Genomic DNA, 16367 nt, shown 5'->3' with positions numbered 1-16367 from the left:
CCCCACGCAGCCGCTCACTCACCCCCCGCTCCGGTAGGATGGGGAAGAGAATCGGGAGGGCACAAGTAGAAAAACTCGCAGGTTGAGATAAAAACAGGTTAATATGGGAAATAAAACAAAGTAGAATAACAACAATAACAGAATATACAAAGCAGGCGATGCACAATGCAACTGCTCACCACTCACCAACAGTGTGTCGCGAATGGGGGGAGAGCCCCCCCCCTAGTTTTTATACTGAGCATGATGTCACATGGTATAGAATACCCCATTGGCCAACTGGGTCAACCGCCCCAGTTATGCCCCGCCCCCTCCCCCCCCCAGATTCCCCTGCACTTGGCAGAGCATCCCCCCCCAAGCTTCCCCTGCACTTGGCAGAGCATGGGAGGCCGAAAAGTCCCCGTGCAAGCACCACCCAGCAACAACCAAAGCATCAAAGGGTAATCAACGCTCCTCTCATACCAAACCCAAAACACAGCACCCCCCCCCACCAGCTACTGGGAAGGAAGTTAACGCTGTCCCAGCCAGAACCACGACACTCCTCCACCTCACCTGCCCTGCCTATCCCTCCTGAACAGCCTGTAGCCCTCCGTCCCAGCACTCCAACCGCGGGACTCATTCCACCAAGTCTCACTAATACCAATGATATCGTAGCTCTGGGAATGGACCAAGACTTCCAGTTCATCCTGTTTGTTTCTCATACTGCGTGCGTTGGTGTGCAAGAATTTCAGACATGCTCCTAAGCCCACCGTGCTCCCAGGAGCAGAGTAAATGTTTCCACCAGCATTGCCAGCCGCAGGCAATGCCATGTCAACCCTTGGCTTACCTTCTGTGGTGGTGCATTTCCCCCCCCTCCCCAGACCACTCTACGAACTCAGGGCGGGGGGTGAGGGGGAGTTCTTAGCCTTTGTGTAATGAGTTGGGCAGTTAAGTGTCCCTTGACAGTACCAGGCACTCTTGCATGGCTAAGGCGGGGAGCGGCACTGACCGTACCAGGAACGCCTGCTGCCTGACCAAGGTAGGGAATGAGAGCAGGGATAATTCATCATCCCTGACAGCCTTGAAACATTCCCTACCTGGATCATAGCTCGAGTGGAACGGTACCATTGTTACTGTTCCAGATTGTAGCCAGGATGGAAATTTACTGATGACTAAAGCCAATCATCTTGCAAACCTATAAACAGTGGTCCTAAGTGAGACCCTTGAGCTCTCCTGGACCACAGCAGGCTGCACCCAGAATCTCCCTCTGAGTGGGATGATGCCTCTCAGAGTTCACAAACTCTTGAGTTTGCGATATTCAGAGGACCATCGGGACCTGGGCTGAAACACTACTCGGCCGAGACACTCCCTGGGGCTCAACCCTTCGCCCACTGACAAATGCCAAGACATTTAATGTGAGTATTTCACAAGACTCAAGGGGAATTTTTAACAGGTATCTTTATCTAGCTTTGGGTCCTTGTGTGTGTGAATTGATTTAGGTAACTTTGTGTGTGTGTACATTAATTGATTTAGATAACGTGTGTGTGTGTGTGTGTGTGTGTGTGTGTGAATTTAGATAACCAACAGTAAGCATAATCTGTAATTAAGTCACTGTAGTGACTGCAGTAGACTCTATTAACTCACTATATAAGTGTTAAATTAGTCAATGACTAAGTGCTGTTAAAACCTTATGATCCACCTTAAAACTATGAATGAACCTTAGATTCCTGCTAAACACATACAATCCCTTAAACATAAACCGTTGACCAAGTCTGGGACTAGGGGTAGATCCAGCCGCACGTAGACTCCTCTCTGAGAAGGAGTTTAAAAAACAAGGAGGTTGACTCTGAATCTCGTGACTCAACGGGAGGGTCTCCTTACCCTTTTTGTATTAGACATAAACCATAGTCCAAGTCTGAGACTATGATTGGATCCAGCCAGGTCTTCTCTGAGCCTCATGACTCAACAGGAGGGTCTCCCTTACCATTTTTATCCTCGGCCTCTGTATAAATCATTCCAACTCAATGTTAACACAATTTTCCCTGTGTATACTTCATCCATGTAGTAAGCAACAGAGTGAACCTTGCCATCTCATTCTGTTAAGTTGCGCTTTTATAAATTTCTATTAAAATCACTTTTTGCTAATACCTTTGCTGGTGATTCTTTAAGCAGCCTATAAACCACTCATTTGTGACACCTTCGTTAATCCTGTTGGTATCCCCTTCCCCCATCGATTCTAGTTTAAAACCCTCTTGATCAGTCCCACCAGCTTATGTCCAAAGATGCGTTTTCCCCATTGGGACAGATGGATCCCATCAGGCCCCAGCACCGCAAGATTTTCCTCTACTTTACTTGAGAAGTGCTAACTCAGCTGTACCTAACACAGCAAAGCAGGCACCCGTATTTATCATTGCTGGTATCAAATTCAGTGTGTCAACCAACTAACAGCTAGAAAGCATATAAAATGCACGTCTGCATTTTGGATGGAAAACAAGTGTTAATACAAAGACCACCACGTGAGTCTGAAAAACGTCCTTGGAAACAGAACCTGAGTTACCTGACCAGTAGTTTACTTTACTTGGTCATTGCACCAGCCAGTGATAATGATTTAAAATAAAAGATCTAGTCAACATGGATCAAACTGACACAACTGAGCGGTAATCTTCATTACAACAAAAACCTGATTTTATATCTGGCATCCTAAACATACACAAAAACCTAGAGAGTGTTGACACTACCATCTTAAGCCAGATGATCTTTTAGGGTTAAAAGCTTGAGCACCAATCAACAGGTTTTAACATGCTGCATCACTACAGCAGCTAGCCTGCAACTGATTCAGAAAGTTCTTACAAGTCCCCTCTGCCTAAATAAAAAGAACAGATTCTCCACAACTTGCTATGAAATGGCTCCTAGCTAAACTCGAAGTTTCGCAAAGCAAGGAAATATAAAATATACCCCCTCAGCTCCTAAAGCTAGACAGGCGAGCACAGCACAACTGTAGCTGTGGCATCTCCAGTGTTAGTTTGATACGGCTGACCTTGCTAGAGCTAGGCCAATTAGCCTGAGAAAAATAAGTGAAACCAAGCTGTGAATTCAGCTCACGCCCTTTTTAGTTCTGAAAGAGTGGTATCTGTTCCTCACAAAGCGCCAGTGAGATCCTGAACAAGAGATGAAAACATTTGCAAAAGGGATCCAGCACATTTAGCTACAGAAGTAACATTTGCAATGGAAATAGAGCTACAATCCTACAAGTTTTGAAATTATAAGGAACCTAGAAAGAGAGACTGCAAAATACGCTTAGCTTGACACACACTTTCCTAGGTCTGTCTTACAGAGCCAAGTCTCCAACTTTTATGTGAGAGATGTAGGCCAAACATTAGTTCTTCCAAGATGAGATACATTTAGTCTGGCAGAACTGGTTCAAGCTGGAAACAGACAAATTTGAAATGATTAAAGGTTTATCCTTTTCCATCAATTAGCAAGATATCACAAGCAAAAACAAAGCAAAAAAAAAAATCATAAAGCACTCTGTAAGCATAAATTTAACATTGTTCATAGAGTAACTGAAGACATTAAACCCAGAATCCTGCAATACAATTTTTTAAATCATTTTTCCTACCAGAACTACACTGTAGTTTGTCATAGCAGGGAATTCTTGGGAGACAGAGCAACTAAAACCTTCTTGGTACATAACCGTCTGTACATCAGAAGGGTAAACACATTGGGCACAAGACATTGCGAAGATGTATTTATTATAAAATCATGTATTGGGCATTTAGAGTAAAATCTCTTAATATCTTGTCTCACACCAAAGGACTTTGTATGGGAATATAAGAGAGAGAAATCCCCTGCACACAGATGTGTTTCTAGCTATGAACGGCATACAAGAGAAATTGCTCAACAAACTAAGAAAAATGTCACCTGTTCAACTTGTTTAAATCTCTAATAGGTAAAATAGAAGCACAGTCTCCTAATGCATCTTCCGTTTTTCTGTTCGTTTAATATTTGTCAACACTTGAAAACTATGGTAGTGGACAATCCAAAATAGCACCTTAGAATAGTATTTTAATTCTGTGGAAGAAACTTTTCCTTTAAACAGGAATACTACCTACCCTTTCATCTCGGGGTCCACTGAAAAATCTGCTTTGGTTTTCAGGAGGTTTGTCATTCAGCTATGTATTAAGAGAATAATCAATGTAAATTACTTCTTTTGTAAATAAAGAGTAATCGGGTTTCTATAGTTACCTTGTCTGAAATATTCAATAGATAGTGCATCTCTGTGAGTCTAATAATTGGTAGTAACCTTTGCTCAGTCATCTCTAGAAAACTTTTTTAAAATTTAAATTCATTTTAAACTTCCTCTTTTTCTAATTTTTGGGTTTTCGTTTCATTTTGTATATTAGTGGGAAAAATACCTCTTAAGTAAAAATAGAAAATACGTTAATAAATGTTATTTTAGAAAAGTGAAAAATACACAACTACATACTGGGATTATTACAACAATAAATTACAAAACCTGCAACTGGCCTCACTTTTCAGATTTTTATATTGCATGGATGAAAACTTGCATCTATGGAAAGTGAGGCTGTCTGTCCTTTTATAATCAAAAGTATACTTCTTTCTGCTCACCATATACCATTTTTATAGTCAGTTGGTCAAATAATTCAGTGCAGCTGTTCAGACACTTACCTACTTCATTTTGATTCTTCAGTCATCTGGATGTTTAGTATCATTAAAACTATTAATAGGAGGACAAAACGTGCTAAGACTGGACTTCTATATTTCTATTTCAAGCTTTTTTCCAGGCTGTAGCATAATATGTAACTACATTCTGAAAAATAATCTGCACAGAACTGCAAAAGCAGAATATTAGGCTACTTGTTTACGGAAAAAAATTGAGCTTCATCCTACATCTTTTACAACTAAGTCTGCATGTTCAGCGCAGATATAAGTGTTTGAGAAATAGATATGCTGAAGTCCATGAAATTTCAGATGCTTAAGAAATGCACGGGTAATTCAATTTCTGTTTGCATTGCTACACAAAGAATGTATATACAGCCTTGATCTCTGAAAACATGTTTATATTTTAGTCTAGTCTAAAAATACATAAGTGGTAAGAAAGAAGTATATATTCGGTCACATTAAAATGAAAACAGTCATTGGACTTTGCTAATGGTTGCATGTAAAAGGAAAATTACTCTTCAGTACCTAAACTGCCAAGTTATTTTTAAATCTGTATCTGGAATTCTCTTTTGAAAATATTCACATATTCAGTACACTTGGATGTAATTCATAAAATGTAACTGCGCTTTTGTTTTATCTTTGGGCTTGCAAAGCAACCAGTATTCAAAAAAAAGAAATTCTCTCACTTATTACTTAAAGGCATTCAGGTCAGAGATGGAGCACAATACAACTAAATAAACATTTCAGCATTTAAAACAATAAGGCTAGATTTTGTAAGTAAGTGCCCAGCTTTTGACTTCAGCATCTCTCTGAAAAACAAACATTGAAACCCCTTCCAGACCCAGAAACTTCCACTGCTTTTACACAGAACTGCTGATGACTTTGAAAACTGCCAGTTGGATGACTGCATTGACTCAGAAGTAAATAAAACAACATAATTACTGGGGTAAGATGAACTCAAACAACACATTTCCATCCTTGAATTTAGTTGGAGCTTTTTGATTTGTTACACTACTTTGATTTCATGTCCCTGGGAGAACTGGCAAGTTATGCTTCTGCTGCAGCTCTCCATTATTCTGAATGCACAAACACAAATTCCAGCGTTCTCCACTGGCTCTTATAAAGATAAATCTTAGGCTGTTAATATTCTAAGTCATGGTATTCAAACTGTGATCCATGAAGACTCAGTTGACTGACAGTGCAGATCAAACATCTCCTTGGCGTGACTAAGGAAAGCTGAGTATACATTAATGGCACATTAGCAAACTTTTAAGAATTTGAGGAATGTCATGTGGATATTACCTAATGGTGACCAAGGTAAAAAGAGACAATTTTTACAATAGGATATGGTATACACTTTTAAAATATCTGAAAACCAGCACTATAAACACTGCTAACAACACAACTACAGTAAAGCAAAATAACAGTGCTGAGTGACGACGTTAGGATCTCAGTTGTCTTTCTGTCTCTGCCTCTAACAATTGCCTAAAAATGTGACAAGTTTTGGACAAGAACTCCAGTACTGAGGAAAAAGTATTCAAAAGTGAAGAGGATTTAGACATCAAACAACTTAAAGTAATGACGTTACTTTAGGAAGATTTGTACAGATCTTAATGAGAAAAAGAGACAATAATATAGAAAAGAATTATTAGAATTCTTGTTTGCAGGTCAGCAGTACTGCAGCCACACAGCAATTCTTACTTTATGGAATAGATTTTGAGGGCTTTGGCACAGCAAGCACCTTCAGGTCTGTGTGAACAGTAAATTTGTAAATACCCATGCTAGTTGGTTGGGGTTTTTTTTTGGTCATGACATTACTGTCTCCAACTTTTTCAGTAAATTTGTACTAAACACCTTTCAGAAAACTTTCTACAAAAAAGAGATTGAAATAGATTTAATATATGCTTAAGAATAAAAAAAACTTCTTACTCAACTGATGAGCATTAAAAAAAACGCTTGGCTGCCTTACCATTAAGCAACTTAACTCCAGAGAGTTTCATCATCATCTCGTATTTCCCCTTTCTTTTATGTTTTGGCCAGTAAAGCATGTAACTGCAAATAGCATTCACAAAAGAAGTTTTTCCTACAATAATAGGAGTCAGAAGATCAAAGTGAGACTGAAAAGTAGTACTACTGTTGATAGTTATAACCTTAAAGTACGCTACAAAGGCTGTCATACACAGAACTTATTTTACTGTTGCAGTTTACCATTGGTGGGTGTAAAATTTTGTAGTTGAAATCCTAAGGGTATCAACAATTTGCCTGTTATACATACACTATTTCTTAACAAAAGCTTATTCTTTAGTGCTTCTCTATAATGACAGGTGACAGTTTTTCTACTGGTCAGGTTTTAATACTACGAGCTCCAGCTCTAGCATTCCCTGGTACTCTAGCCTAGAAAAGTAGATTTTACCAAAAGCTTTGCTTTCACAGCAAAATTAATGGTTTCAATATATCTGAATGTAATCCACAATACAAATTGTAAGTGAAAACAGACATAAAGTAGTAATTTTTTTTTTCCCCTCTCAGATACAGCTTGATGTAAGCTTTTTTATATTTGGAAAATTTTGCTGACTAACCAATAACTGTACATTTAGGTATTCTCATATGTTTTAGCCTTTTATTTTTGTAAATACAATTTAGACAGTTGAATTATTGGTTAGAATGAACAGCAAAGATGGACTCAGATGCTGGGTCCAACAACATCACCAGCAAAACTTCCACAAACTTTCACTGAAAATTTGAGGGTTCAGATTAGCAGTACGTTTACCTATTTCCAATAAATTTTCATATCAAAGTTATAAAGAAAAGCACTGTTAAGCCAAGTCCTCTAAACATTCTGTTCTAAGAAATGTATATTCAGTAATACATTTTAAAATCTTCAGCTCTTGATTCAAAGGTGTACAATGTACTGAGTGCGCTCTGAAAAGGAAACTAAAAATTACCGTTTTACTTACTAAAAACTTCACTTTTCGTAGTATTAGCAAAAATATCTTATTGAAATTGCATCCACGTTCTAATGGGCTTTATAATAAATATTTAATTATTCATAAGATTTCAGGGATATATCCTAATTCAAGTAGATAAAAGAGCAAGTGTTAAAACAGCAAGTGTATCTTTTTCAAAATATTAAAATAATTTATATACATTGCTATTTCAAAGTACAAACTGTTTTGCTGGTGTGAATAAACACAGAGATCTAGCATATAATATTTTTGTTGCAGTCAAAACTTCAGGATAAATAAAATTTTTATTTAACAGCTGAAAGTGAAGACATCACTTCTTAGTTAGTCCACACCACTGTTACCCAATGATTCATCTTCTATATAACAAAACTATAACAGGAAATGCCACCAGGTCTTAATTTAATTTTGTGGCTGAACACTATGACTGATCAACTGGTTCTTGTGCAGCAGGCATAGCAATAGAATTGTCCTAGAAAGCTGAATATCTGGTCTAAATAAATATGCTTTTGGGACTAAGAAGCCATCTTTGCAGTGAAGGCTTGACTTTTTCACTGCAAGTATCCATACCAGTTCAATTCTTCCTATTCACATTTCATCCCATATCATACAGTTCCCCTTCACCTCTCTTTATGGCATAACATCATGAGTATAAGTGCAGTTAAATGAAGAAACTTCCTGGTTTGGACACATTGATATCATGCCTGTGTCTAGTCAAATCAGCAGTGATATGGTAACCCGATTTGACAACAGCAAAGGAGCACTAGTCTGGTGTAGGAGAGAACTTCAGTTTTGCTTTATTTTTTTTATTATATTAAGAAAAAGTCTAGGAATATGCACTGACAGCTGTTGCCTGTTCTTTAAAATTTGCTGTAATCAAGCACAATGAAGTTCATCCATATTATAAACCAAATTAATTTCTCAATCAGGGATGAGTTCAACTATAAAAAGTAGTCTAACAAACATGTAAATAGTGGACTATATAAGCCATATAAGGCTTTACTTTCCCCAATAGTCTTTTAAGTTACTTATTACATCCCTGAAACGGTGGCTTTGACTCATTGCTTGCAAGTGCTGATTCAGACTGTGATGGCTCTGAATCTGCAATAAAAAAAGATTAAAGTTCTTAGGATATCTTCAACCATAAGAATAAAAAGGTCAACTAAAATTTTCAGTTTCTTTCTCACATCAAAATGCATACAAATTCCAGGACTTTTAATTTTTAACTAACAAGATAGACAAACTATCTACAAAGTTTGCAGTATGATGCAAATATATAACCCAACACAAATGGGTTATAGATTTACACATGGAACAGGGTTATATCTCCTGTCTGACATGTCTTGGACTTGTTCTGCGCAAGAGATAATGGAGAAAGCTCCATCTCAAAAGGGAGTTGCAAGGTGCTAATGCTGCCAATTGCTTTGGATGTGCATACAAGAGTACCCAAGTCCGAAGAAAATACAAGCACTACCTTCAGTGCATACCTGAAAGAATGAAAAGGACATGGTCAAAACTGAATCAAGGTACATGTCTGGATGAAACCATACTGTAAGGAGCATTAAAAAAAAAAAATCTCCTTTTACATTGAGATACAGAATTAATCTCAATCGGAATAGCTATGGAGGAGCAATACAAGCAAAGCAGGTGTCATATTATCTAAGAATTTGTGAAAGAAAAGCATCTCAAAAATAAGATGTATCTTTTATATATATCTCAAACTATGCAGCATACTGACTTTTCAGCAGCCTTTCAGTATACCCATCATTTTGTTCTCTATGCATAAGTGGTATAACCAAACCAATATCATGATTACTCTGAAAAATCCTCAGCTTTCTTTATATCCAAAATGTCCCATTAGAGGCACACTTCACATTAAAGAAATCAGCTATCACCAAATGAATGAATTTGAGGTTTCAAAAAATCTCAAATCCTTTCATTTTCCTCACAGTAATGGAAAAGAAAAATGTCAGTGCACAATAAAGTTAAATAGAATCTGACAAAAGAAGATATAAGGTTTTCTTTCATGCTAAGAAAGAGCACTTTTAGGCTCCACAGTTGAACTGTTAGGTCACTGAGCCTCCCAAGGCAGCATCCTCTGCATGTTCAGAGTTTGGATACTTAAGGTGACTTTGAAGAGTGGCTTCTCAGGTTATGCATCCTCTTTCAGGTCCAGATCGAGATCTGGCTTCATCCCATAGTTTTATAGCAGTTTTTCTTCTGAACAATTACACACAACTTCTGGTTTTCTGTTTGCCTGTTTTCTTCTGATACTGGAGGAAGAGGTTCTGCACATACACACACACACAAAAAATTACTGTAGATATATTAATGGAAGACACAAAGATGAATTCAGGAACTGCTAAAGTGTCACAGAAACTAAATTAAGTGGCCTCTAAGACTTTCACACATTGATATATTAAGGTCAAGGGAATCATGGCAATCCCCAGTGTATACACAAGCGTTCACTGATACAAATAAAAAAAAATTAAATTCTGGAGCTTGCAATGTGTATGTTCAACAGCATTTTAAAAGGTTGCTATAAAAACTGATATACCCACCATGGTTACCAAGCCACTGTAAAAAGCCTAAGCAAAAGGTCTTTGACAGAAGTAAGGGGAATTTTCTGCCCTTTAATCTTCATATCCAAGTGTTTTCGAGTGATGTCTTTCATGGCTATTACCATTGTGTGTGACAAAGTAAGGTTTGAAATCATAGGTAAACATTGGATAACTTCTTTTGTCTCTAATAAAACTGTTGTAATGCCACTATCTTCAACAATGCACATATATTTATTTTGACAAATTTTTATGAACAGTGATCTATTTCTTAAACACGAGTATTAATGATACTTGTCACAGAAGTTTTCAGAAAAATATTAGGGGCCAAAGACTATTCACAACAAATAGGCAACAAATATTTTATGTTCTGCTTCAATTTAGTCAGGAGGACGGCTATGTCTCTGCAGCATTTTACGAAAACACGTCACACAGAAGCCCTTGGATCGGACCAGAGAATGTTTCTGCAATTCTAAAGATGAAAAAATCCATGAAAGCCCCTGCCTTTGCTGACTACAAACAGGACCAGTCTTTTCTTTAGCTGGTCATAGGGTATTGTAAGCTAAGCATAGTAATTCAGTAAGTCTCACCATATTCAAAGAGAGCCACATAAATTATTCAGGCTACCCTCTGCTGTTACTGTGACATCCCAACTCACTTTAAAAGAAACAGCTTTCAATAATTTTACCTTTGGACTGCTCACTATTTTCTGATGTTTCTTGAATCTTTTTTTCCCATCCAGTACACTGCTGAAACCAGTCAGTCCCATAACCATTGCTAATTAATTTGCTAAAGTTTACTGCTTCGCTTTTTCTCTGAGCAGGCCTTTAAATCCAAATATATTAAGGAAAACAATAGCATAAATAAACAAAAATGAGGATTAGGTGGGAAAATTTTATTTTGCACAGAAAGGTCAACAGCCTTATAATATAATTTATTTCTAAGCAAATAAACATATATTCTACATGTAATCATCTAAGAAAAAAACAAAAACAAAACAAAAAAAACCCCAAAGCACACAATTACGCCTGATTAGGTAATGTGTAATTTTACATGAGAAGAGCCATCCATTTTATTGGAACTTTAAATGTATAATACTTACACAGTTCTGGTCTTAGAGATGAAAAAGTGAAAAAGGGAAATCACACAAAGAATGTGTAAGTAAAAAAGGCTGACAATAGTCATTCTGTGCTGCACAAAGGTGAAACTTTGTCACAGATTTGCTCTTAAGTTCATTAAACAGTTTAATCACTTATTTTGCATCGTTAACATATTTCTAAAACATACTGGGATTACTGTGTAATCAATTTTTAAGACAAAGTACGCAGAAATAATTCAGTTGTGTACACAGCTGATGATGTGATTACATCACAGGTGATATAATAATTTGCTTAAAAGACTATTATCTTCCAGGTGTTCATTACAGTATTTTTGCCATACCTGACCTTACGTAGGCTACAGTTTATGTGTTTTCTTAAAATGGTAGTCCTACTTGTGTCTCTGTAACCTATGCTTACAGAACTAACAATGTACATTATCGTTTGCATCTGTTCACTGGTATGGAGAAAAAAACCAGACAATTTAGAATACAATAAAAGTGTGCTACATGAAGACATGCAACTGTATGCTTATTGTTCCTAAAGCAAAGTTATATTGAATAGCTTTCCTATATGAGTTAAAGTGCTATTATTTTAGTTGTTTGTAAAACTATTTTAGTATCACACATGGTAGCAAGTTTAGTAGCAGTAAGGATGCACGAAGTCCATACACATATCCACAAAAAAAAGTCCTGAAGATAGCACCAAGATTTCAAAGCTTATTAACAAAGTTTTTGTGTTATACTAACATATCCTTTTAATTAGAACTTACATATTATTTGACCATTTTCTCTTTTAAACACGCAACACAGGAGAGTGCCCCATAGGATGAGAGATATTACTTGCAGCTTATTTTAAAAAAATCAGGAGAGGTTAACTAGAAGTGAAATGTACTGCTCTGTAAAAGTACATTAAGGATAAAGATACTTTTCACCTATGTGGACGTACCTACTGCAATACAGTTAACAGAGCAAAAAATTATGAACAGAGTACAAAAATCAGATGCATCAGCAGCAGTTGCACTTGGATTGCAGACACTACAAAACAACTCCCATGAAAACATCCATGAGGAGAAGATTCAAAAATAGATGTAAACATACCATGGACTTCTCAAGGAGCCCATGCACATTAGTATGGAAAGACCAAAGAAAAGTGTAATAGCATTTGAATACATCTAATCAGTGAACTAATTAACAAGCCACTAAAAGAAGCAGACCTGAACGTTCGGAGAGTGTAAGTTTTCTTATTTTCAGGGAGAAAGTGAAGCTTAGGACAGACAGTTCTACTGATTGTGAAACAGACGTCAATGCAAACCAACGTGTTAAGGCAGTGCTGAAATCCCTACAGACTTCAGTGGAGTCAGTTTCATCATAAGAAAAGTTCCAGAATCTGATAAAGAATAAGTGGATGGGCTACTAGATTTCAGCCTGACTGATGTTATGTCGAAGCTTAGAGATGAAAAACTGGGACATTTGTGAAAGAAGAAGAGATGATACTAGCAAGAGCATGCAGTGATGTCAGAGGCAGTGATGTCGGATGAAGAGGGGGGTCTGTTGTCCAACCTGGAGGTTAAAAAATGCGTTAGCTGCTTAGAACTGCTTTTCAAATCCGTTAACACTATTCTGTGCTGAAGCAGCCTATTTGCGCTTTACATTTCAAAAATGCTATCCTATTGTGCAAAAAATGATAGTGCTGTTTTCTGTCTATCATTAAACTGTACCATTTCAGATCTGACATACCATGGAAGTTTCAGATCCAGGACACAGTTACCTACAGTTTCAACTGACAAAAACAATTTAATTAGACAAGTAGAAATCATCAAACTCAGGTAACTTTTGTCACATATTGAAGACATGATGGCACACAGGGCAACACAGAAAAAAACTGATTTGATAGGCAGGGTATATAAATAGTAGATGGAAAGAGATGAGACTCTCCTTTTGGCATTGAAGAGAAGCATTAGAAAAGGAAGTCTAGTAATTAAAGAGTTAATTAAAGGGCTGGGGGGGAGCCTAGAGAGATTTTGTCTAGAGATAGATATAGGCCCAAGTGTCAAAACTAAAGTCAAGAAAAAAAAGAGGAAAGGAAAGAAAAGACTTAAAGGCTGCTAGCAAGTCTCATGCAGTTTTGAAGGTCGTCTTTCTTTTCTTGGTATTAAATGAGACAGGCTAGCATAACTGGGTCTTGATCAAACTCCCCCCAAACAGAAATGGACCTCAGTCTCACTTTACCAGTCACCACATGGACTTGAATTACACTTACTGTTATCAAAGTTAAGTTTGACTCTTAGAGCACTGAAGATAACTGGATCTTAAGTAAGGGAGCAAGTGACAGCACTTCCTCTCCGTCCTAGTTCGATCCTTTAAGAGGCTCCGAGGCAGGCTAAGTTTCTATTTTCAGTGTCTTAAATCTCTGACTTCACCTGCAAGCAACAGGCAAATTATAGTTTAAGCATACATTGATTGTTTGCCTGTTTCCACAGATTAAGTAAACATTCCCAAGCCTATTCAGAAATTAGGTGTTCCCATTTACACAAGCCATCGTTCTGATTTTGCACTAGTTACTCATCTCAGAAAAGGCTAAGGTCTTTTTTTTCCTAAAATGTCCAACATCTGCCCCTCTGTTCAAGAAGGGAGGTACTGGTGTTCAAGTACATCAAATGCCATTCCATGTATACTCCAAAGACCTATGGTAAATGAGGTAACCAAGACTATGGAGGATATTAAAAAAACATAAGGCTTCAGCATCTAAAATGGGCAGGGGTGGGGAGGATGAAATAGGGAGGATGGGAGAGAGGTTTCCAGGACAAAACACCAAGGTCATCACAGAAAGGTTTGTTCTGGGCATAGCTTATACTATACTTATTTTGTCTTGGATACATCTTCCATTCAAAGACAGCTAGTGCAGTATCTTTAGGGGCTCTCTTGCATTTTAAACTAAAATAAACTCCTTTTTCGGAATAGTCTTCCGTTCCTTCCTTCTTCCTTCTTTCTTCCTCCCCCAAGAGATCAGGAAACAAGAATTCTCTTCAGAAGTGAATTGCAGGGGAAATAAAGCATAAGAAGATAGAAACTAACTACTAGCTTTCACTCACGCTGAAGTATACGCAACATATAATGTGATTGGAAACTGCATCTCTGGTTCTTACGCTATACCGCAGCACGTAAGAGAAACACAACTTTCTTCTTATTCTCTAACTGCAATATAGAAATTGCTTCTGCTCTAACTGCAATATAGAAATTGCTTCTGGAATACAGAAACTTGGGTGGACTACAGCTTCCCTCCTATAAGAACCCACAGACCCAGCTAGAAGTGTCTTCACAAGCTCTACAAACAAAGGATCGTCACAGAGTGCCTCTCCATCATACCTTCTTTTTCTCTGTGTTTTCTTTGTCCTCAGCATCCCGCTGCTAAACATCTCAAAATCAAAAGGCCCTCTTCTTGTCTTGTAACTATTACCATGATGGACATCAGCCTTAAACTCTCTGTGAATCATGTATTCTGGTAGAGAGCAAAGAGAGCTCCTGCAGGCAAAGATGTAACGCTTGTTTGTGCCAGGGATACACATATCTTGCACTTAGTACAAAAATATTCCGAAACACTAACAGGTGAAAAGAGAACCCATGCGGGGTCTCAGCAGACTTGCCATGGCTCATCGGTCGCTGGTGGATTGGAGCAGTCAGGCGCAGCATATGCTGCTGGAAAGGACCTCCTTGTCACAGGAATGTAGTGCTTCTGTCGGTCTTGAGAGAAAAAGACAAAAGCCACTACTTCGCTGACTTCTTATCTGGTTGCAAAAGCATTACCTTTGTTTTCAGGTTGCTGTTTTATCAGGAAGAAATGCTTGCTTTATTAAGTAAGCAGCATTTGTCTCCCTTGGTAAAACGGACAGTCAGAACCTTGCAGCATTGTGTTCCACTTGTACCTTGTTTATCTTGCTCTAAATGCTTTGACATGTTTCTACAGGTCTGTTAATTCATATTTCTGGATTTGTCACCCTGCTCTAAGCATGCGTGCAAGCCATCTGCTCAAGTTCCTCAAGCTTCCTTCTTTGATAAAGGAAATAAAACCACAGATCACCTTGGTACAAGAACAGAGTATGTACAGCACAGTAACAAACTGAATGCCATCACAAAAAATACTTTACAAACCTCTACCAAGTTTTCTGATTATGCTTTTTTGTGACAAAATCATTCTCATCAGACCGCTACTCAAATAGCCCAAGCATAAATTGTAAAGACCTCACGCAAATGCAGCTAAACCATCATCATCTACTTAGATCAGATAGAGTGCAAAACTACACATTTTGCTAAAAGGTACCTAAACCGTCATCATCTACTTAGATCAGATACAGTGCAAAACTACACATTTTGCTGAAATGTACCTATACACAATAGACTGCAAGGATGTCTTGACAAGGTGACCTCTTATGTCACATTTTTTCCATAAGTTAATTTCAAAATTCCAGAGGATTCTTCTGTAGTATCTACAAGCACTTTCTACCACCACACTCAAGCAAAGCCACAGAAAACAAAGGAAAAACAAACAAGCGAGACAGACGCTCACCAGGTCGGCCTCCTTGTTTTGCCAGCCTGACATAAGCTGAATTGGTCTCTTTGATCCACTTCCTGTGGCACCCAGACACCACTTCATGGAGAGCTTCTGCAAGGTCAGTGAGACCCGGAATCTGGAATGTTGGAGGAAGTGGGCTCTTCAAGGTTACCGACTTTTCTGGTCGTTTCAGTGGCATGTGGTGTTACCATGCTGCGATAATGGAAAATAAAATATTTATGGTAAAAGTTAACTGCTAGCATCCCTTTTTCAGGCAACTAACAAATTGAGCCCACTTGAAACTTGAGCGATGTACTGCATTTCAGCTTGGAGACAGAAGACCAGGCTTGCTTTTTCTGGGGGATATAGTACATGCAACTTCTAGAGGATCAGATGCAACAAGAGAACGTTTTGGGTTCAGTTTTGAAACAGCATTCAAGTTTTCACATAAAGTGTTCTAACACAGGGGATCGTGCATCTTCATGCAGAAAACTTTCCAAGGACACCAAGAACAGCAAGAGGCACAGAAGACAGCAGGA

The 16367-nt window shown here is 38.0% G+C and overlaps 1 protein-coding gene across 1 annotated transcript; it reads right to left on the bottom strand.

Annotated features, from left to right (window-relative positions):
- Positions 1–8657: 8657 nt before the first annotated feature.
- Positions 8658–16027, bottom strand: LOC104084098 (chromosome unknown open reading frame, human C7orf57; the record flags this gene model as incomplete). Its single annotated transcript, XM_009587818.1, is given in 7 exon segments — positions 8658–8723; positions 10869–11005; positions 13695–13699; positions 14646–14695; positions 14698–14801; positions 14924–15020; positions 15844–16027. Coding segments are annotated over 7 exon segments (643 nt in total), but the record flags the coding sequence as incomplete, so codon positions are not given.
- Between the last annotated feature and the right edge of the window lie 340 nt (positions 16028–16367).

Source organism: Fulmarus glacialis, unplaced genomic scaffold (assembly GCF_000690835.1).
Source record: "Fulmarus glacialis isolate BGI_N327 unplaced genomic scaffold, ASM69083v1 scaffold7431, whole genome shotgun sequence".
Taxonomy (NCBI): Eukaryota; Metazoa; Chordata; class Aves; order Procellariiformes; family Procellariidae; genus Fulmarus; species Fulmarus glacialis.
The sequence above is the reverse complement of the archived record's forward strand: the minus strand, read 5'-3'. Positions and strand labels throughout refer to the sequence as shown.